The sequence below is a fragment of the Hermetia illucens genome, chromosome 1 (genome assembly GCF_905115235.1).
Source record: "Hermetia illucens chromosome 1, iHerIll2.2.curated.20191125, whole genome shotgun sequence".
Taxonomy (NCBI): domain Eukaryota; kingdom Metazoa; phylum Arthropoda; class Insecta; order Diptera; family Stratiomyidae; genus Hermetia; species Hermetia illucens.
The window spans coordinates 179,189,059-179,212,654 of NC_051849.1; the positions used below are offsets into that span (position 1 = coordinate 179,189,059).

General features: G+C 39.1%; 1 protein-coding gene and 1 long non-coding RNA gene across 5 annotated transcripts; one reads left to right on the plus strand and one right to left on the minus strand.

Annotated features, from left to right (window-relative positions):
* Positions 1 to 2,016: 2,016 nt before the first annotated feature.
* On the plus strand, positions 2,017 to 11,768 carry LOC119661540 (homocysteine S-methyltransferase 2-like). Of its 4 annotated transcripts, none has more exons than XM_038070927.1 (7): positions 2,017 to 2,173; positions 9,350 to 9,522; positions 9,587 to 9,760; positions 9,852 to 10,036; positions 10,092 to 10,169; positions 10,241 to 10,366; positions 11,480 to 11,768. In XM_038070927.1, exons 2-7 carry the CDS (start codon positions 9,369 to 9,371, stop codon positions 11,729 to 11,731), a joined length of 969 nt encoding a protein of 322 aa, XP_037926855.1. In that variant the 5' UTR covers positions 2,017 to 2,173; positions 9,350 to 9,368; the 3' UTR covers positions 11,732 to 11,768. The 4 variants fall into 4 exon arrangements, with proteins under 4 accessions (XP_037926855.1, XP_037926853.1, XP_037926854.1 ...); XM_038070925.1 differs by lacking the exon at positions 2,017 to 2,173 and adding an exon at positions 2,180 to 2,428; XM_038070926.1 differs by lacking the exon at positions 2,017 to 2,173 and adding an exon at positions 2,180 to 2,397.
* A 24-nt stretch (positions 11,769 to 11,792) lies between these two features.
* Positions 11,793 to 13,163, minus strand: LOC119661541. The gene is made up of 3 exons (XR_005250589.1): positions 12,540 to 13,163; positions 12,294 to 12,420; positions 11,793 to 12,018 (listed from the first exon to the last, which is right to left on the minus strand). It is a non-coding gene; the product is annotated as an uncharacterized LOC119661541 (long non-coding RNA).
* Between the last annotated feature and the right edge of the window lie 10,433 nt (positions 13,164 to 23,596).

Here is a 23,596-nt window from a genome sequence, read left to right on the forward strand (position 1 = left end):
CGAATCAATGCCTGACGACTGGCAAAGAGGCGTTATCTGCCTCATACATAGAAAGGAGGATACCATGCAGTGCAGAAATTATAGAAGTATCACGTTGCTGAGTACCATCTATAAGATATTCTCCGCTATATTACTAGACTGGATAGTCCCATATGCCCAGAGTATCATTGGTCCATACCAAAGAGGCTTCACTCCAGGCAAATCAACAACAAATCAGATTTTCTCTCTGCGGCAAGCGATGGAAAAACTGTTGGAATATCGACATCAGTTGCACCATCTCTTCATGGGCTTTAAAGCCGCATATGATAGCATAGCCAGGGTAAAACTGTACACGACCATGAGAGAATTCGATATCCCGATCAAATTGATAAGACTGATTAGGGTGGCCCTGGCTAATGTGCGAGGCCAGATAAAAGCAGCAGGATCACTCTCGAGACCATTCAACATTAAAAACGGTCTAAGACAAGGGGATACTCTATCATGCGTTCACTTTTACCTGGCACTGAAAGAACTGATCCGTGATGCCGAGGTAAATACTGGCCTATGCTGAGGATTTGGACATCATAGGAAAACGATCCGTACATACAAACTGCCTTTATCCAGATCGAACAGGCGGCAATTGGCGCGAGATCCTGGGCTGCACATCAATTAAGGCCAGATCAAACGGGAAAAATAAAGATTGGAGTCTACAACTTTAAGACCGTTGATAATTTTTCCCATCTAGGGTCGAAATCACAACCGATAACAGCTACGACGATGAAATCCGCGCACGGTTGTTGGCTGCCAACAGAGCCTATTTCAGCTTCCAAAAACTTTTCCGCTCGAAACGTCTCACCTTATGACTCCTCGGAGACTTGGGTTCTTAGGAAAAAAAATTGCGAACTCGTGGCTGCGTTCGAGAGAAGAATCTTTTTTGGTCCCCTACATGAGGATGGAACCTTCATAACGACGAAATCTATGAGAGATACCATGACCGTCTGGTTGCGGATCAAATCCGGCTCAACAGGTTGCCGTGGGCAGTTCATTTAATCCGTATGGATGAGTGTTAATTAATTAATTCAATTTTAGTTATTCAATGCAATTCTTTAACTAATTATATAACTATTTTTATTTTACATTCCTTTGTAATTAACACGCATTTATAGAAATTATATATTTAGAATATTTAAACAAATGATCGACGATGTCAACGGTTGGCTGCAGACTAAATCTATTCAATTATTTTTACAATCCAAATCAATTGGCAATGCCTATTACGCCACGGAGAGCACCGGTGGTGGCATCTGTCTGCCGAATTAACAACATTCGAAATTTAACCCTGCAGCGCCACATGAGGATGGTAAAGCCTGGAAAGTCTATAAGGACAATATGGTAGAAAAAGAAGATGAGGCAGACTCTGCCTGAAATGAAACAATGGCGTAGGTCAAGACGCCAAGCAGCTTTTAGGGATATCGAATTGGACGTCTGCGCAAAACCGGGATGTCTGGAGTTCCTTATTAAGACAGGCCTAGACCGGATACCGGTTGTTGCCGATGTTCTGAGACTCTATGTAATCCCTTAAATGGATTTGTCGCTGTTTCATGTCGTCAACTCAAACTGATAGTAGGTGTTCCATTTTTTCGGAGGATTGGAGATGACTGAAATCTTACGATCTCCTTATCAAAAAGTCTTCAAAATCTTCTTATATGTATATCTTTTCAGATATTAAAAAGCATGTCACCCTCCCTACACATACTGGCTTGTTGTCAGGTTTAACGACTTGAAAGAATGGGAATAAGAAATAATGAACGCCATTTTCCAGTGCCAGGCACCCGATCACTCCTATAAGTTTGATTATTAAACAATACAACTTCCGCCTCAAGAATTGGCATAGATTTTTATTTCGCTCTCTGTGCCCCTCAGTTACCTTCTTAGATAAAGAGAGAACTTCGCTTCCAACAAAATGATCATCCCCTTTTTACTCTTAAGAAATTTAATGACTTGCCAAAAGTTCTATTAGACACTAAATCTGCAAATTTTCGTCACAAACAGATACCTACTATCAATATTTTTTTCTCTTCATAATTTCTCATTGAGTTCTACGCGGAGGCAGATAATGATGCTTCGCGATAACGTCTACAAATTTTTTTGGCAAACATATAAATATATATTCATGAGTTTTACTAGGAAGTGGGTTAGTGTCGCTTTTTACCATTTACGAAAAACTAGATGCGAGAAGAAAAGATTGCTTTATAGAATTGCAGAAGTGTTTCTAGTGAATAGATATTCAGAGCTTTACGTCCAGCAGAACTTGAAAAGGGCTAAATTTTTCTAATTAAAACATTGATTCAGTGAAAAAGTGAATTTGTGATAGTGACTAAATTACTGTGGTACAAAGGTGAAAAAAGGAAGTTTTGAGTGAGAAATCATCGTATCTGATACATGACACGTACACGAAAATCTATCATACCCATTAGAAACAATTTTAGTGACTATATCTACTGCATGTCAACAGAAAACCTGTTTGCATCAAATTTTATTAACCCAAAAAAACCATACGTACATATAAGATACATTAATCTTGATTCATGATAATATCTTCATATTTATTGATGTTCTTTGAGACAGCCACTATTGCATTTATACTAAACTATTATTAAATAAATCAAAGTTTTTAAATTCGAGAGGAGATTGACTATCATTTTTCGAAGATTGGTATCACCATTTTGGGCAATATTATTGACTTATAAGTAAATTCATAAAATTGCTCTTAGTGCTAAGCGGCTCAAGTGCTAGAAATAGTGAACACAGAAACTGTGCAGAACGTGTTTCTCTCAGCTTGATTTCTAGTTTTTTTGTAATGTTTCACACAAAAAAATATTAAAATCGGTTTACTATCTGACAATGAGTAGCATTATTCTACGGTGATTTTAAGGAGGAGTGCATGCAAAAGGGGTTTAATTTTTTTTCACTAAATATAGTCACATAAGATATCAAATGAAAGGTCTCGATTAGTAGTTACCAAAGCTTATAAAGATTTTTGATATTGATTGATTTGTGATAACTTCTTTGGTGGACCAATTCTCAGAAACTACTCAAACTGAAAAAACTGTAAATATATGATGTCTAGGGCTCAAAGCACCCTTCATAGCGATACCTGTTTAAATAAAGTTAATAATCTATGACTGAATATCACTGCCACACAAAAATGGATAGTCTGACGAACCACATACATAAACATTACATTTAGTTACAAGTGGTATAAATGCCCACCCAAATATTCTTATAGAAGAAATACACAAAACCTTACATACCTGAAACGTCCACAACACATCATTGCAATATAATATAATATCAACAAGCAGAGCACTACGCAACGGATGTTTGTAGGTACCGCCTAAATGCCGATTTCAATTAAAAACAAGTCGGGAAACCGGAAACTGGACGCTTCAGGTACGAAAGGTTTTGTGTATTTCTTAGTACATAGTGCGTAATATATGCATATATTATGTGAGAGTAGAGAGTTTTACATAAAACCATAAATAGTAAATTCAATGTGCAAAATTTTTCCATCTACGAAATGCGTTAGAACCCCATCCCCTAGTAAATTCTTGTGAATGGACCTGTCAACAATCTATATTGAACACATTATCGTAGTCAATACCGACTCAATTTCTCTTATGACCGGCTTTTAGGTAGCCGTTTCAGTCATCCGAAATTATAGTCTTCTGATATCTATTCAGATTTTTTAATTTTCACCTCGAGGGTTTACTGAATGAAAGTTCATAATAAAGCTTATAGAAAGACGCATGCACATGGAAAGGCGACCTTTCGTAACATTTGAAAACCCTTTTACTGCCTCTACGAGCGGGCTCAAACATTTCTTTAAACAATTCGGTAGACCGGGAGCTGGGCGCTTCGTGTATAAAGGTTTTGTATTCATCTTATGTGAGAAACTCTCTATGAACGATTTTCCATTCGTGCATAGCTAAGAATACAAAATATTCCATCATATCTTGGCAAGCTTCAAGCTGTTCATATTAAATAAACAAATCTTGGCTATTACCCCATGACGCTGCATACATATATATGGTAGGTATATATGTTATGTACATAAATTAAAAACCGCTAGTAACCAGGTTCACACATAATGTCTACTCCAGTAATCGACACTGATAAGCATATAAGTGCACTTTATATGATGATGACGTCATACACGTCTTAGCGTGCATTGAATTTACCTGAAATGTGAAACTTCAACCCTGTATAACTTTGTTTGCCTTCAAACTTTTCACGTCCTATATTATCGCCTATACTGATGTCAAATTTTGTACTTCTGGATGAAGGGGTGTTTTCTGGAAAATTTCTAGAACATGGTAATACACTATTATTAACTTTGTTTGTGCAGATATCGGAACGGGATGTAATTCAAGGCTTAGAGTTCATATAGGTGCATCACTGTAAATTTTTTCAGATTTTTCGGTTGGATATGTTCAGAGAACAAGATCTGTTTCATGTGACACACATTTTGAGCCCTCACTCCCCTATGTTTCAACGAATATCAGAAATAATATCAGTTTCGAAAAGTACTAATCGAACCCTTTCATCTGATACCCCACATGACCTTATTCTGCGTTCATAAAATTTACACTTCCCTTTCGTATGTATATGGAGCCCATCTTCAAACTCAGCATAGAATGGCGCCACTCGCAGCATATAAAGGGACATACAGATCACATACTCCCAGCAAATTTCGTGATAATCCGTTCAGCCGTTTTCGAGTGAATCGGATGTGACAGACAGACAGACAGACGGACAGAGAACCGATTTTAATAAGGTTTTGTTTCACACAAAACGTTAAAAACGGGAGAATGGAACTGATCTAGATTCTCTGAAGAATGGGAACAGAGGAATATCTGCCACAAAACTGGCGGAGTCAGGTCTTTCGAAACTGTTATCAGTTAAAGATAGAATTAACATGAATAAGTGTCTCCTTAACATCAACTAAACATTTCGTCTTGTAGAGTAGAATCCCCACTCTTCATAATCTTGTGTGTGTGTGATAAATCGAAGTATATGGGCGCGGGCATTATCTTGCTTTAATATGAACTTGTCCAAAACAAATGCAGCAAAAAAGACAACAATTTCCAGAAGAAATTTCTCAATGCATAATATCTTGAGGCAGTCAAATATTCATTATATATAATATGACAATTCGGTACGCGAATAGATATTGATTCCTCCCATACCACAAGTGGTTGTCTTTTAAAAGGCTATGACTTGCACTTGAAGTAAAGCGCTTCACACGTCACAGACCAAAACTAATAATTTATCTATGAAGAGAACAACCCCCCCTGTTGGAGTGTTCAAGAGAGATGTTCATTTACGAACAGCCACCCTTGTAGTTGATACCTGTCCAGTAGTTGGGGACTTGAGGCGGAAAATCTAGACGCGAGATTATTTTCATTAGGTCGTCTGTTAACTGTCTTATGGTAGACCTGAACTTTACATTACTCACCGCTTTGAGCTGACTTCCTACCCCAAAAACCGTTGAATAATGGTGTAGTAAGAGCAATAAGAGGATTGCCTCTAGCCGCTCTATACCGCGGTCGACCATTACCTCCTTTTCAATCGTGACCCTAAACGGCTGGAAACCGTCGAGGATGGTAAAGCATGGAACCACCAGTGTATTGACTAACCTGATGCCGCATCATTCGTTGAAAACCTCTGCAAAATCTTATCAACGTAACACCAGACTTTTATCAAAAAAGTTACCTGTGAAATTGAACTAATTTAGTTTAGTCATTTAAATAGTTATCAAATTTTGCAAAAGTAAAGTGTGTTTGCGTTTTAGGAGATTTATTGTCCAGTTTTCTTTTGTCCCTGAGTGTGTATGATATGGATAGCTGTAATGCAAAAGAAATCTAACACATTGGGTTGAGCGCTTTATGGTCCACGTGTAAGTCCACAGATCGAATCTACTGACACTAATTGAGAACTTGATGACAATGATTTGATGATTTGGCCTTCCTACAACAAAACCTGATCACGAGAGCTTTTAGGCCACATCACGCACTCGCCTATAAAAAACCATGCCGCCAGACCCGCATACCCTGCAATTCGGATTGTCGAAATAATGGAGAAGGGGGTGAACCTAGAGGAAGCTCCAGCTGGAGCCTGCTGGCGAACACTAAGTAACCAATTCTTTGAGAATCTCAACGATATCTGTGGGGCAGATCTTACTCTTCTTGTCTTTCCCACAGCGGTCACGACTTTGCGAGATCATCTAAATGGCGCACAATAGCGCCAATCAGACTCCTCAGAGGTGCTGCTTATACTTTCCTAACTACCATAAACGCTCCTCCCCTTAAACCGGTTGGACTAAAAAAATGTACAATTGCGCAACCTAAAAAATGGATATCAATAAATTATTGAAAGCATAGTCCAGCTACTACCTACTCCCATTTTTCTGGCAGCCTGCGAGTGCTCATTCTTTTGACATTATCCGTGAATTGACTCAATTTTCGCTTGTTTATATGAGTAGAAGTACTGCCTAGGAGGCATGAACTATTCCCATCGATCGAAGCAGATGGAAGTTCGAAGGAGCGATGGCTTCCTATTTCTGTGTTACTTAATATGTTTTAAGTGGTTTCGCAAAGTGTTGTCGTATTATATTGAACGATAACTTTGTCGTGTCTTTGTTCATATCTTGATCGTTTTTACAATCAATGCTTGCTTTAGTCCTATCAATTGCAGTTCATATCGACCGCCAATTATGGGCTCTTTTGGTTTCAGTAACTCATAGTACACTACACCCAGCTGATCCCACCAAATGTAAAGCTTGAGCTTAGAGAAATGTATATTTGCTGACGATGCTAATCCATGGCCCGGCTTATTCTATGATTTTTCTCGTTTTTGATTATCATGATATAATATATAAACTTCGCATTTCCAGTAACAAGATGCAAAAAACCTTTCCAAACCTTTGGCATTCGAGCAGCAGTTCACACGTAAGTAATCGTTTTTCCGTGCTCGAGCCCTCTCCAAGTAGTGTCTTCAACTCTTGATCTTTGAGCTGTTTTTTATCTTTCACGTATAGTTTAGATTAGCTTAGCAGCTTCAAGCACTCAGATCTTTGTTAGCCCAATTATACTATCCCCGGAGATCCCCGAGATTGCCTATTCATCAGCTTCTCGCCTACGGGGTTTACAGACTTTCGTGAATCTGCTCCAGAAACAGAGAATGCGCTGACTCTCCGTTAAGAAAAACTTATCAAGGTACCTTCATCTAAATTCTGACGATGCCGGCAGCTCCATACGAAGTACAGAGTCGTCTCTCCCTCCTCTTCACATTGGCTGCATACAGTCGAGACCACCACTTCAATTTTTTCCATGTGGTAGTTTAAGCAACAGTATCCGGCCAAAAGCCAAACTAGGGTTTTCATGTCCCATTTCTTATGGGACAACAAGTATCCTTCACAAAAATTTTCGCCTTATGGTAGCAGTTCATTCTCCATTAGGCTGCGTGAATCCTTGTAATTTCCCCCTTTCGAGTGGACTTGACAGGGGATGCCTCGATGCCAAAAGCTGTTTCTGACGCCACCATTGTGGATCCAGAACCTTGCCCTGGCACTCACATCAGGAATGTTTCGTTCAATCGGTCAAGTTTCAGCAGCACCCGACAACAACTGGCTTAATTATGCTATTATTGTTTAGTGCTTCCCGACTGTCGAAACAGATTCGAGTGATGCGACCCTCCATTTTTGTCGCAAACATTCCGTCTGGAATATAGTCGTCATTTTTCTGAGAGGTTGAGCGAATTCCATAATCGGATTTCCCGAGAACACCCTTGCGCCCTAACCTATCCGTATCCTATATTTGACTGTTAATACCAGTTGGATTTCCGCCCTTTCTGAGGTAGGTGGCGTATAGCTGCCCGAGCTGATGTTACTAGTGGACATAACTAGTCCAGTCTTCCTAGCGTTTATCGTGAGTCAATTACGGAGACATTAACTATGGATTACATGCAGTATTGAAATCCAAGCGGTCACATACTATGCCCACAAACTTGCCAATAATTATTATGTCTAGATCGCCTGGAAATGCTTGTGTCTTTCACACATAAATCACCACTATTAAACCACGGGAACTATCGTTGACATCTTCTAACTGATGGAGCCCTTTCATTATAACTTTTGTAAAATAAACGACGGTTTTTAGTGCCATTTTTGTTTGCTTTAAAAAGGTATGGTAATAAATAGGTATCAGTCGCAGCTCCAAGGAGCCCAATTAGCGCTGTAATGCGCCGTTTTAATGCGACAAACTTCTAAGATCGCTGCTATGAGAGCAGGGAGGCAGAGTCTAGCCGGCACAGATCTTAAGAGTCAACCCGTAGCATTCACGAAGGAAACACCTCTCCCACCTTGCAGTTAGAAATCTCTCTGAGGTCCCCAAAGAATGGTTCACCCATTGTCCGCAGCCTGACTCTAACCAGAGCTGGGCAATCGCAGAGAAATTGCATGAGGGTTTCCCTTCCTTCTCCGCAGTTCCGGCAATGCGAATTGTTGGGTATGCCGAGCCTGGCGGCATGTTCTCCTATGGGCCTGTGCCCCGTGCAGACCGCCGTAATCTTAAATACATCTCTCGTGATCGGGCTATGTTATAAGCGGGCCAAATAATCCTTAACTTGGCAAAGCTGGTAAGTTTTCGTCACCCGGGGCTGCTAGATAGTGCGAGTAGACTCTGCCTTGACAGCCCGCAGCGAAACACCGACTGTATTCATCGAATGGCTACGGAGACCAGAGCTTCGTCTGGCTAATCCGTCAGCAAGCTCATTCCGCTCTATGTTCCTATGCCCGGGAACCTAGAGGAGGGTAATCTTGAGCGTGCCGCCCAGGCGGTTCAGCGCGTCTCTGCACTGCCCCACCAGCCTGGAAGATATCATCGCTCAGTACAAGGTATTGATGGCCGCTTGGCTGTCGGTCTGAATTTCCATGTTACGCTTGGGGCTCGAATCTCCATCCAGCCTTGGACAGTTGCGTTAAAAAAGTATGATAATAGTTGTCGTAAATGTTGCTTCGATGGTTCGTATTATGACAGTTTCGATTAAATAAAACACTTGGAAATTTTCACTGTCAATATATGTATAGAGTATGAAGGTATGCAGATTTTAAGTTGCACACCTAATAATATTCCAGCTGAGTTGTCAATATCCCTTTCCTGACACACTGATGTCCTGTGAAAATACTAAGCGTTCCTCTCCTTCTTTCAAGTTTCTTAAGCCCAACTTTCTAAACACCACCAGCTCCTTTAAACAATTTTTTGACTTCTCATCTATTTCTTGCATTGAGATACAATCATTTCTTTTACAGAGAGTTCGTTTAGTAGATCATGAAAAAAGATATCTTGATCAAAAGCACCTGCGAGGCTACCCAACTACGTGTATACGTGAAAGACCAAATTGATGGTGATCCGTTGTGGTGCGCTCGATTCAATGCAACAAATCCCGAAGCTGTAGCTCAAATTCATCTCGATTTCCTTGAAGGCAAGTCCCTTAACAAGATTAAATGAGGATATAGATAAAACAGATCATTCCACCATGATTCTAGCTGGTGCCGATATTATCGTTACAAACACATACCAAGCTAGTGTGGCAGGTTATATGCAGCACCTTGGCCTCTCCAGGGAGGAGAGCATTGATTTAATTAAAAAAACTGTAAAACTTGCTCGGGATGCACGTGAAAAATTTTTGGCAAAAACTCGTCTTGCAGTGAATAAGAAAGGTTTGTATAATTAACAAAAAGTAACTAATCACTCTTTGTGGATTGCGAAAGACAATCTTGTATATATATCAATACCATTTCTTACCATCAGGACTTCCTCTGATAGCAGCATCTATCGGACCCTACGGTGCACATCTTCACGATGGTTCAGATTATTCAGGAGACTATGCAGAAAAGGTAAAACCAGAAGTGATTAAAGAATGGCATAAAACTCATATCGATGCGGTCCTTGAAGCAGGAGTTGATGCTTTGGCCTTCGAAACTGTACCATGCCAGGTAAACTGCTTCCTAAATAGTTTAGAAGTGTTTGATTGAATAAATAATTTTTCAGGCGGAAGCAAAAGCACTGGCTGATCTATTATGTGATGACTATCCACATGTCAAATTTTGGCTTTCACTTCAGTGTAAGGTAAAACTTTTGGTTTATAATTCTTAAAATTTCTCTAAAAAATTATAAGAGAATAAAATTGCTTATTTCAGGATGGTTCCAGTCTAGCAAATGGCGATTCTTTCGCAGAGACATGTTCATTATTGTGGGACCAATTTACTTCTCATAATATTACGGAAAATTGTCTGGGAATTGGGACGAATTGCCTCAATCCAAAGGTAAAAATATGCCTACTGGCATCACAAGGACTAAATCCAAAGTATTTAGCAAACACAAAATACATAAAGTAATGTTTGGAATCGATGGAGGAAGAACATTGTGGTCCTTATGCACTTCTTTTCCTTTGCGATCAACCATGATGCATCCGCCTTGTTAGTGGGCATGAATGGCTGAAATACCCTGTCAGCACAGTTAATACCACTACCCAATAATGTTTCTTGGTTGATTGATTCCTAATTAGTAAGTTCAATAGTTAAACAGAAACGAATGAATGAAACGTACCCATTTCGATGGATCAATCTGAGGGCTCTACCATGCCTGATAACCTGCCTACATGCCTGATAACATCATAACATATTGGTTAATGGCACTGAATTCGGTTTAGATATCTTATCTAAAGATGTAAAGTGATGTTACTTGAATATTAGAACAAAGCCTGATTTAGAGTGCATATGGACGTTCTCGCTTTTTTGTTATCACTCAGAATTCGCACATATGTATAAACTAAGAGCCATTACCATACGAGCTTCTATTCTTGTAAGTGGTATAAGCGGCTCCATTCAAACAGACAACTTAATTGGTAGCACTCTATGAAATATTTTGCGGATATGTTTCGTGTTTGCTGTAATGTAGTGCATTGGCCGCATTTTCACGGATGATATCAATTATGATTCCAAGATATGTTAGTCAATTTCTGGGTAATTATGATTCCACTGTTTCCATGTTTCTTTTCTTACTGTATGTGGCAATAACCGCTTTCGTTTCCAGGACTGCACCAATCTACTTCGTAAACCTAAACATCTTTAGATGGCTTTCAACCAATTCGAAAGTATCAGCAAGACCAACAATTGTAGGTTCTTCTAGAATGACAGACACAAGTCTCACATTGAATACCACATTCACACAGTTCGTTTTTTCGTCTATTAAACATTTTGTTTACCCCTACTTTGTAATTACCCTTACTCATGGCTCTGTACTTTCTGTGTTCTTTGTCCGTCACGTCGCAAAATACTAAGAAACACCAACCATGAGCCACACTCTCCACTATCATATAGGCACATTAAACATATTTTGTAATTAGAAAGGATATTGATTTTGTGACTTAATTTCAGTATGTTACATCGCTCCTGGAATCAGTAAATGGAAAACGACCTGAAAATCAACGCATACCAATAGTCGTATATCCAAACAGTGGCGAAACGTATGATAAAAATGAAGGCTGGCTCCAAGAAGGCAATCGTCCAACCCTTGACGATTACGTTCCCAAATGGATTGAATTAGGAGTCAAGGTGCTAGGAGGATGCTGTCGAACTAGCATCCATGATATTCCTAAATATCGTGAAATTATTTCTAATTTAACTTGAAAGAACGAATTAAGAAAATAAAACGATTAAAAAATGATTCATTGTTCTGTATTTATGTTGTTAAAGTAGGATTGGATTAGAGTACAAGCAAACTTTAAGTATAGACAATTTTGTAATCCTTTCATGCATTCCTCTCCTCCTCCTCCTTCTACCTTTTTCGATTTTTCAATTGGAAGCGCCGAGAAAGGGTAACGAAATTTTTCATCATCAGTTAAGATTAGAAAAAGGCTCAGAAAGGGGGTTAAAAAAGTTAAGGAAGTATATCCTTCAAAACTTCAAACACCAACCTGAAAATTCAGGGAGAAGAAGCATAATTCGTGATGAGCAGTTTAGTTATATATATTATATTAGTTGTCAATTTCGTGTCAATCGGTATAGCAGTTGCTGAGAAAAGTGCGTGTGATAGGCAAACAGACAGACATTGAATCGATTTTAATAAGGTTTTCTTTTGCAAACAGAACCTTAAAAAAGAAATTACATCAAAATTTAAAAAAAAGAATATATAAAAAAAATAATATATAAAAAAAAGAAAAAAATTAGATTAAAGTAAAATAAAACTTACACGTTGATTACACTTCGAGGTCGGCGTGGCGTGAATTTGTTGTTGCTTTATTTCTGTCTCTCGATAAAATAGTTAAACCACTAAAGTACTAATTGCATATATTTGATCCTCTATTAATTCAAAATATCTGCAATTTTGGAAATAATATCACTTAATTAGCCCGACTGATAATTAAACATCAACATTTCATGCTCAGATTTTTTTAAGTGGAAATCAATTTGAGCAAACATTGAATGACACAAATACCGAATAAATTTTCAAATATTCTTAAATTTCCTTTCTATTGAGCAAGTAATCATTTATTCCTGATCTCGTCGCTTCTAATCAGTTTTCCGTTGAAATTCTAGAAGATTATTTCGAAATTTAACAATTTAGATCGTCCAGAACGAATGTCAATTTTCCTCGAGACACCAAAACTCGACCGAATTTTCCCTCCAAAATCACTTTAAACGTTCGTGTTTTCTTCTAGGGCTGGTTTTCCATGAACTGCGTTGCGTACGGTTAGCAGTGAACCACGCCAACAGGTTGCCTGAAAACTTTTTCCTTTGGTACCAACAAGAATTTTCTCTTTTGCTTTCACTTCATGAAAATTTTTCCACTTTTCAATTTTCGATTGTTCACAATCAATCTATGCACCACAAAAAAAAACATTATTTTCCTGTTGAAATTTCCGCAATTAATTTTCCTTCTTTCGAAACTTTGTGATATATTTTTATTGGCTTTTGGCAAACACACAGAACGACAAGAACCCTGCCAACTCGGGATTTTCAAATTTTGATTACTCGAATTGAAAGGCGGACGAGGTTCACAATAATTCACCTCACAGAACTTTTGGAAATTTTTCTAAAAGAACAATTCATCTTCTCCCGATGCTTGGCATTCTTGGCTCAAGGGAAATTGGGAGATCGTTCCCCACAGTGTCGCCTTCACGGCTCTTCGAGGTGTGAAATCACCTTTTTTTCAAAATCCCTTCGTCTAAAACCGAAATTCGGAAGCTCCCAAGTTACCTCTAACTCTTTCCGGCTCCGGCATGCACTCGTTAGACTCAAATAATTTTACTATCGTTTAGAGCCAACTCCCGAATCAATTGAATAATTAGCCTATGAACTTATGTCATTTGCTGTCATTCTATATAACCTACGACGACTTCTTCAAATAGTTCAATTATATCACAGTTTTCCACCCGATTTCAAAAGTTTATCGGATCGCCTACTGACGAATTTGATCCAATCAGCTCTTCACTCACTTGTCTCTTTCACTTTTTGGTAAGATCTTGACGTCGACTCTTATATCAGGTCTTTTATATCAGGTCCTCACCCTCTAAAGACGAGAACGAAATCTTCCTTTAACCGCAAAAAGAAAAGAAGACTCTGCCTCTATTGTTCACTCCCGCTGCAATCCACCAATCCACCCCTCCTCACGCAGCAATGTTTCACCCGAAAAATTCGATTTCTCCTTCTCTCCAAGATATAAAAAAAATTCCTCCGCCGAATCCAAATGATCAATTCCTCGACCTCATTCGCCGGTCCGGATCCCGCTGTCCACCCACGAACCGGTCCTCTGCCACTACACTTGCCTTGAACTCCGAGAGTTCATATTGCAGCAACATGCGTGTTCGCCCAAAGATGCGGCAAATCATCCTCCTCTGTCAAGATCAATTCGCCCGAATGCATCCAATAATGTGCAATCTGTGGCGAACATTAGGGTAATTGCACATTATGGAATGTATTATTTCAGCAAATTAATTCGGAAAGAAGCGAATGAGATTCCGCTCCCATCGTCAAGTCGCGTTAGCGAAAAATGATGATAATTTTAAAAATTGGTAGAAAACAGAAAATTCTTTTATAAAATTTAGAAATTGGTGAAAAATGCAAGAATATTGTAGTATTATTATTTTTGGAAATCCTAAAACCTACTCACCTTTTAAATTGCAGGAAACTCTAAAACCCATCAAATATTCTCAATAATTGTAAAGAAATTTTCGAATATTTCAAAATGATCATCAACTTTTTTTGTTGGTTTCACCATACATCAGTAGACCTGATCATGCTGCGTATTAATAAATGCATTTTTAGCGTTTGTTTCGGACTAAGGCGAAACATTTCGTATGCAAGTAGTGCTGCGAATAGCCGATATTGGGTACGATTTTCGTAGAAATCGGTCCACTCAAAGTATAGCTGATGGCTGGTACTTTGGTATTTTATCCTCCTATAATTTGGCTTTGTTCGATGAGTGCTAGGAGTGGTCCTTTTTACTCTTTAGTTCATGCAACTTGGAAGAGTTATCTCGCTCTTGGAAACGGCAGTCGGTCTTCGTAATTTTTTTCTAAGTCTCTAAAGAAAGAACGTGGTGAAATGATTCAAGTTGCCTCATTTGCATTGAAATATTTTGCGACATCGGACTGAGAAACTTAACCAGGAACACAATTGCTTCCACTCTTGACATCTTTTGAACAAAAGCGTACTGTAGCCTCGCCATATCCGGGGAGGTTACCTGGTCGAAACTATTTATTGCATTCTCGGAACGAGAGCAATTTTGTGGCTTCTATCCACGCTTTCTAATAGAATCTGAATAAAATAAAATAGAATTGATTTTTTTCCTGAAAGGGGATATATTATTTATTTGTAAATACGTATTTGAGGCACAAGTCCTTCAGTACCTGATTAACTAAGATATTAATTCCTATTCTGCTCTCCAAATATTAAATTTAACGTTGGAATTTTATAATTGGTAAAAGATTACTTAATTAGAGATCATGGTCACATTAATGTTGCCTGATGTTTCACTTGCCACCTCTCTCAGAAACTTCGATTGTACGTTGCCCGTGTCGGTGGTGGTTCAATCTGTTTCCATGGCATCGCTAACGTCTCTTGTGCATCCAACTTCCTCCTATTCCCGCGTTCCTTGTCCCATGTAATGCTATGTCCTTGTCCCATGTGATGCTCTCATTGATTTCAGCGCTGTGCTTCTCTTATTCTTTCTTCTGGCCACTTCCGCTTTTCTCTCGTGCTCTCCCCAGCGTATGGAAACCAGTCTTTTACTTTGTCCTAAGTAACACTTTTCACAATCTTGCCCTGTCACTTTATATATCCCACTGGATTCATATTTTAATTTACGGTCATTGGGGAATCCCAGCCTGCTTTTGAGCTGATAACTTCTAATCGATTCACCATGTTGATGTTTAGCCCTTTCATTATTTTTATAAGTATTGACGAAGCCGCAGAGTGTGGGACTCCTATTCTTTTTTTCACTTCCAAGTTATTAGCCAGGGATGTCAGTGTCCTCATTTCTTGCCACTTCGCCTTTTTCCACATGAGTCTTTCATTAATCGACATTAATCGGTTTTTTACACTCTTACACTGTTAACAATTAGTGGATCATGACATGGAAATGGGCAATGTGTGAATGGGAGTGGTTCGAGTTATCTGGTACCAAATATACAAATAAATAATGTATCCTATTTCAAGAAAAAAATTGATTATATTTTTTTTTATTTGGGTTTTGTTGAAATTTGCGCTGAGAACCCGAAACCCCGTGTTAATAGCTTGGTTGCGGAGCTGACTATCGCCTAGTAGTATTCAGGGAGCGGGCTGCCACGTCAAACAAAGGAACCATTTTACTAAAACACTTATATAATATTATTTATTATATTTGTCATAAAAACCGGTATCTCTCCTACTATAATTAAATTTATTTTTACCTAAATGCAGTGATAGAAAATTGATGGGAAGCCCGAATTTTTTTGATACTATCCCAGTTACAGCCTCATCCAGTGGTAAAAAGTTAGTATAAAGTAAAATATTAGAAAAATTCAGATCTAATCACGCAGCTATCCGAACATATAAACACGTTTTTATGTTTTTTTTAAAGAAGGGATTATAGGCATATTAATATGGCATTAATTTTCAACTAACCTGGGACACATATGAAATAAAGCTTTGATTATTTGCTGTAGTTACGGCAGAATCACCTAAAGTCATTCTCTGGGGTCCCACAGGGTTCCCACTTGGTAATGTTAAGGGTTAAAACCTTTGTTGTTGGCGATTTTAGCCCATCGAATGTGTCTGTTTGGCGGTCTGGCTTTTGCGTGTCGTGGACTGCAATTTTGGTCCTTTTTCAGTAGTTAGTAAATTATTGACAAGACAACATGAGTTTAAATAAAGAATTGGTATTAACATGTTAATAAATATTAAATAATACCAGTAATTATGCTTCCATTTACATATATTTTTGCCATTTACCCTTGGTGGCGTATAGCATGTCAACCATACCTACGCAGCATCGTCTGCTGTTACGTGAAATGCCTTTCAGCTCCCCCTATGATTTCCTGGGACGCCTGCACTCCTTCTCTACTGGTCTGCAGCAAATGCCCTTGGGGTGACCCACCCGTCGGCTATCTTGGGGAAGTGGATTCCACTACATCGCATAGCCAACAATGCAATTGCCATCCCCCTTCTTAGTGCCTTCCGATCACAGGGCGTACAAGTGCCAGGTCTATGCGCTGACCTAGTTCTTCGCTTGTAATAGTATTATTCCAGCGTACTCCGATGATACGTTGCAGACAGGTGTCCATGAAGGCTTGGAGATTTTGTAAAACCGTGGAGTTCACTTTTAATGTGCTACTCACACACAACAAAAGAGAAAGAACACTAGCACAGGACAGTCTCAACTTGATCTTGGTGTTGAGGGAACTATATCCCCAGATTTCACACAAGGCTAACCGTGGGTAGAAACCAGGATTCGATGCTTTGGCCATTAATGCAGGTAGAGTGCGATGACCGCTCAGACTGAGAACCTTAGTTTTGTTGGTGAACCCCCACCGCGCTGTTCCAAAATTATCCGTAGAGTGTTGGCGTGGTCAATGCAATAGGATCCGGAGCGGAAACCACTCTGCTCTCTGTCGATCAAACTTTCGAGATGTTCTTTTATGCGTTTCAGGGTTACTTTAGCTATTGTCTTGCGACAGTAGGGAGATACCCCTCCAATAGTCACACTCACAACGGATGCCTTTCTTTGGAATCTTAACGATCATCCCCTTCTTCCACTCTCTGGGAAAGGTCTCGGATTCCCAAGATTTCCGTTCGAATGGAAGCCCAGCGGCTTTGCTCCGTTTGAGTGCTTTGATGGCCAAAATGATCTCCCTTCTTCTTGGAGGAACAATCCGTATCCGCATGTTAGAATGACTAGCTATTTCATCAACAAAAGGAGGTCTCCCATCGGATGTAACACGATTAAAAACCGTAGTGAAGAGTTCTTCCCCCTCTTTAGTTGCTCTACACCGCGAATAAGTTGACCGTTGGCGTCCTTCACAGGACCATCGAAAGATTTACGACCACATCTAAGCTCTTTCGTGATGCCGTATACACTTCTGAAATCATTGCGTTCTATAGTATCTTCCGCTGATCAGCGCAATGACAAATTCTCTCGTGTCACGGCGTACACTATGCTGAACGTCCCAGGATTTCGCTCACGCCACGCCGAATATCACTTGCCGTGATCAATAGAGCCTTCAAACCCTTCCGTTCATCGATCCGCTTCCACGATTCCTCAGTCAGCCAGGACGTGGCCGATGAACTACATATAGCACTGGAGAAAAGAGCACTTTTGATGGCGCCCAAATTTTCATCCATATTCTCAGACGGGTTATATTCCGTCCGATCTGCAAGGTTGCTTTCCCACTATAGAGCGACAACTAGATCATGCAAGCGGTCAATATTGAATTCGGGTGGTTGTAGCTTTTCAACCCTGCGAGAAGTGGCGGACGCAACAGGTAAGCGAACATAAGCGACCATCAGCTGGTGATCCCATTGAGGTCGATGGCAGTGCCTCTCTTTTTTCGTACATCCAGAAGACAACTCATTGATCTGTTGCTGATCGCAAAGTGGTCAATCTGATTTCTCCTATGGTGTCGGTGAGTTGAAACCCAACTGACTTTATGACAGGCTCTGTATTCGAAAAATGTCAGGCGGTGGAAGTTGCAGAGATCCCCGGACCTCCAAACATTATTTTTACGGTCGCCAAGATCGTTTTTCCCCATAACATATCCGAGCAAGGTGTTGTCAGAACTCACCTTGGCATTCAGATCACCCATCGCGATGACAACCGTTAGGAAGCCTCCCCTGAACTACGTGTAACTCCTAGTCCTTCTACACTATATCAGAAATCTCCATTGATGCATAGCATTGTACAATTATGATGCTCCTTAACCTGGACCAGAATCTCCTAGTTAGGGTCTAGTTCAACTCACAGGGCACACAATTCAATTTTATCCATTACTAGCTGACCCTGCGAACTTTGCTCCGCCTAAGAGGCAAAAATTAAGCAGATTTTTGATTTTATTAAGTTAATTTTTTTATTTATCAAGTATTTCAATGATTTTTTAATAGGTTGCACTCTTCAGTTAAGCACCTTGTGATACACGACATTTTTTATTTCATAATCAGGCGCAAGAACAAACAACGCAGATGGTCTTCCGATCCATGAACATGCTGCATATAATTGACCATGTGAAAAACATTTTCCAGATTCAGACCACAAACTTTCAAGGATTTACCTTGTGATTTGTTAATGGTCATGGCGAATGCAAAACGGATCAGAAATTGAAGTCTTTTAAACTCAAACGGCATATCGGTTGGGATCAGCGGGATTCTCGGAATGAGAACTTCCTCACCTTCGATTTTTCCTTTGAGTATCGTCGAGTAAATCACATTGTTCATCAATTTACTTACCACCAAACGCGTACCATTGCAAAGTTTTGGTGGGTTTATGTTTCGAAGCATGATTACTACAGAGCCAACCTTTAGGCGTAAATTGTGCGGTGGCAAGCCACATCCAAGGAGTTTAAAAATGCAATTGGAGTTGGTGGCTTCATCTTTATTGCTCAGAGAAATATTCAGCAGATGTATCATTAAGCAATGCAACTCTCATGTTTGTTGTCAGCTGGAGTTTCTTCACATAGCGCCATAGATTCGATAATTTGAGGTAAGTGTTTATTTCGTCGGCAGCCGTTGATCCTGGGATTACTGGGAGTGTTCGGCGGAAATCGCCAGACACTGAAATCATTGCGCCTCCAAAACATCTCGAGTCATTGCATGGATCTTTCATTGTGCGGTTAAGTGCTTCTAATGCACGTTTTTGCGCCATCGTGCATTGGTCCCAAATGATGATTTTCGATATTGATAAAACTTTGGCCATCGCAGAGTTTTTTGAAATATTACATTTTGGTTCTTCAATAGATTTAACGGCAATTTTAATGCTGAATGAAAGGTACGGCATCCTTCTAACAATATGGCTACTATTCAAGAAGAAGCAACCGCAAGCGCAATGTTGGATCTCGCACGAACAGTCGCTAAAACTACTGATATGAGGAATGTCTTGCCAGTTCCACCAGGGGCATCGAGGAAATATAAAACACCATTTCAATCATCAATTGCCTTCATTAATGTATCATAAACTTCCTTTTGTTAGGGATTCGACAGTGGTACATTCGTTTGAACTACTAAATCTAATTCCTGGTGATCATATTCACGTTCCCGTTCCAATTCTCGATTAAATGCGTCATTCATTTCGCGATTTGGCGCTGGCATTCCTAGCCTAACCATTCCTAAGTGTCGCAACAACCGCAGTTAACAGGAGTCCTGGAAATTAAACATTGGCAATGGATTTTTTGTCCGGATAGTTGAGTGGTTAGAGTACAAGGCTGTCGTACGGAAGGTCGCGGTTCAAATCTCACTGATGGCAGTCGGATTTGTATCGTGATTTGATGTCGGATACCAATCGACTCAGCTGTGAATGAGTACCTGAGTCAAATCGGGGTTATAATCTTGGGCGGCATTAACAGTCCGTAGTGACTCAAATGACATTGATCCACGCACATTTACCAGTAACAACCACAAATAGAAGCATTCATCATTCTTTGGATCAACTGTATACATATGACCAAGAGCATCCATAGAACGCACCTCCGGGTAACCAGGGACCGTATCGCCTTGCTTCCGTCGTTGAAAATTCTTCGATGAAGCATTCCAAGTGTAATAACATGGCACCTCCCAGTAAAGCAAAGTTCGTGCAAACGGATCGCTTTGGCAGATCGCAAAGAAACTGGTCAATGTTGTCGCTGGAGGTGTTTCAGCACGTTGAACAACATTCGAAGCCGTGAAATATACTCGTTGACCATTCTCCAGATGCACCGCCAAATGCACATCAATAGGATGAAGTTTGTGAATAGGGAATGCGAATATACTCCAAATCGCTTAATTGCAGTTCACATAACGACCAACTTAATAGCGCGCAATTTCATCGTTGATATTGGAGGATTGGATGCCAAAAACCGCCATATCGCTGTCTTTCGTGACATATTTGCAAATGTATTTTATGGACTTTACTGAATTGCAATACTCAACGTTGCAATGTGTCTTGATCGTTTTATAAATAAGTGGCGAATGTGGAACAATCCAACTGTTGCCGACAACCAAATCCATTCTTTTCACTTTTGTTGTGACAGTTCGACCGTTATCACCGGATGATCGACGGCGATACAGTGGATAACCATCGTTGCCAGTGACGGTCTCCGCCGTTAATTTCCGTGGTTATCGTTTGGAATACTTGCCGTCGATCATATCGAAATGCTGCTCGATTCAAATCAACACTTGATAAATCTCTTCTTGTGCGTCGCAAATTATCTACTTGTTGATCTCTGTTATTCGCTCGACGATTTCGCATTGCCAACCGAGTCCTTTCACGGGCTGCCTCGCTTTGCTCTTGTGATTGAGAAGCACGAAGTCGAGCCATACTAACGCGGCGCTCTTCAGGGCAATTCCTTGTGCTTCTTCAGCCACTTAATTTGCAATGTTTCGTATCCTTCTTGCATTACGGCTTTGTCGGGAAAGATACGATCGTCTTGGTCGCGGCATTGTTAATAATGATTCAAAAAGAATACAAATTACTGATGATTATATATTTCTGACAAAATTTAAATTATCAAATTTTCTACTTAACTGTAGACAAAATTACGTTTAGCTGTCAATTGCGTTTTGTAATTCCATGTCAGATGCGTCTTTGTTATACCACGTTTTATAGGGACTTCACGGAAATCCTATGTCCGTCTCCTGGTTGTAAGCTACCTCTCCACCAATTTTCAGCCAAATCGGTTAAGCCATTCTTCAGTTATAAATAGTGTAACTAACACCACTTTCTTTTATATACAGTATGCAAAATTCGTATTCGTACACCCATATTTTTACCTATTATTTGTTATTTTTAAGTCAAATATAACATTAAGAGATAAATAAAATGTATATTATTATAGCAAATGAAGAGGTTAATTCATGTACATAATAACAAGTATAAAATATATTTTAAACTTAATAATAAAAACAGTAATTCATATAAAACTCAAAACAAAATTCGTATTCGTACACCTACAGACTTCAAAAAATGTGCTAGAAATATAGTTTTAGTACTTCGTGGGAAATCCTTTTTGTTTTATTATTGCTCTAAGCCTATTTGGCATTGATTGAACTAATTTTTGGGTTAAGTTCGGTGAAATATTTTGCCATTCGGTCTGCAAGGCAGTTTTCAGGTCTTCTTTATTCCTAATACTGTCATTTTTTAGACTCTTCTTGAAAATAGACCATAAATTTTCTATTGGGTTAACGTCAGGACTCTGTGGAGGCGTGTTTAAACACTTTCGACAATTGTAGAGTAGCCAAAGCCGCGTGTGAAGTGCCGTATGCTTCGGATCATTGTCCTGTTGAAATATATACTTCCTACGAATTCCTAAATTTTGTGCACTAATTTACATCAGGTAAATTAGTTTTAAGAATTTGCACATATTGCTTCGCGTTCATTATTCCATCAATAAAATGCAAGTTTCCAACACCAGAAGCTGCAAAACATCCCCAAATCATCAACGAACCACCTCCATGCTTAAATGTAGGAAGCATGTTTTTTGGATATAGCCTCGTATTTTTTTCTCGCCATATACGAACCCGTCCGTCCGACAACTTTAGATTAATTTTGCACTCGTCTGAAAAAATTACTCGTTTCCAATAACGAAAACCCTTGTTTAGATATCTTTTTGCAAAGTTTAACCGTTTTCTTCTATTGACATTATTGATAAATGGCTTAGAAGCGGCAGTCCGGCTCTGTATACCGAATCTACGCAAATAATTCCGAACACTTTGGGTGTAATTTTAATTTGGAACTGGTTTTGCAAAAGTCCTGCTAATTTCACTGCACTTATCGTGTTATCCTGTCGAACAACACGCCGAACAAAAGATTGGTGTCTCCTTGACAAAATTAATCTGTTTCCATTTCTTTTTTTCTTCTCGATTCTACCAGACGAATTGTAAATCTTTACTACAGATTGAATTGTCGAGTGACTCCTATGCATAATTTTTGCAATTTGTCTCAAGGATTTACCATCCTTGTATAGCTGTATCACTATCTTACGATCACTGTTCGAAAATTCACTACCTTTTCGACTCATTTGGAAAATTTGTTAAAGAATTAACTCTTTATTTGTAATTCCCAAAACACTTTAGCTCGAACTGTCAACCACACTTTTTCAAGAATTTACCGTTAGAATTTTACAGTGCAAAATGATTAATATCGTACAGGGATTGAGTTCAAGCCGCTAGTCGGGGTTTACGAATACGAATTTTGCTTCGATTGAATTTGGAAATTGTTCTCTTGAACAAACGGATGTAAATAAAGTTTAAGATTAATGTTCTATAACAACTACATACATATTTATGTAAAAAATTGTTATATAAGATTGAACGAATTTTCTATCATTTCTCAGAAATAACCCAAAAACCCGCAAAATATAGGGTGTACGAATACGAATTTTGCATACTGTATATAGATAACTATGTTACTCCCTTTGTCAGGTAAGGTAATATATTGGCTTGTCTCTTAGTTCGCAGACTGTTTTTGTATCTTCGCTTGTATTCCGGATAGCTAAAGTATTTGTATTCTTTGTAGCTAAAGTAAAAATCAAAGAAGAGAATGAGTTGCTCCCAGAAAATATATATGTATGGTTAATACACACAGAGGTGATGGTGCTATTTGTCACTTTTTACACCTACAAATATGCCCAAAAAAAGCCAAACCAAATACGCGATAAAGATAAAAGCGCCGATTTTTAGGGAAAAAACCCAGCTCTCGATTGACAACAAATAAGATAGAAAATAGAGATATGCTGTGTGAATTAATTTAGGCAGCCCAGACTGTATTTCAAAAAGCTCAAATCATTATCAAGGAAAAAGCTAATAGTGCACTGGCAGAAGAACACGCTTCAC

Coding starts and splice junctions, on each gene's coding strand:
- LOC119661540 (XM_038070927.1), top strand. CDS start 9,369: ATGAAAAAAGATATCTTGATCAAAAGCACCTGCGAGGCTACCCAACTA. Junction 9,523..9,586: donor TCATCTCGATTTCCTTGAAG/GCAAGTCCCTTA, acceptor CCATGATTCTAG/CTGGTGCCGATATTATCGTT. Junction 10,367..11,479: donor CGAATTGCCTCAATCCAAAG/GTAAAAATATGC, acceptor ACTTAATTTCAG/TATGTTACATCGCTCCTGGA.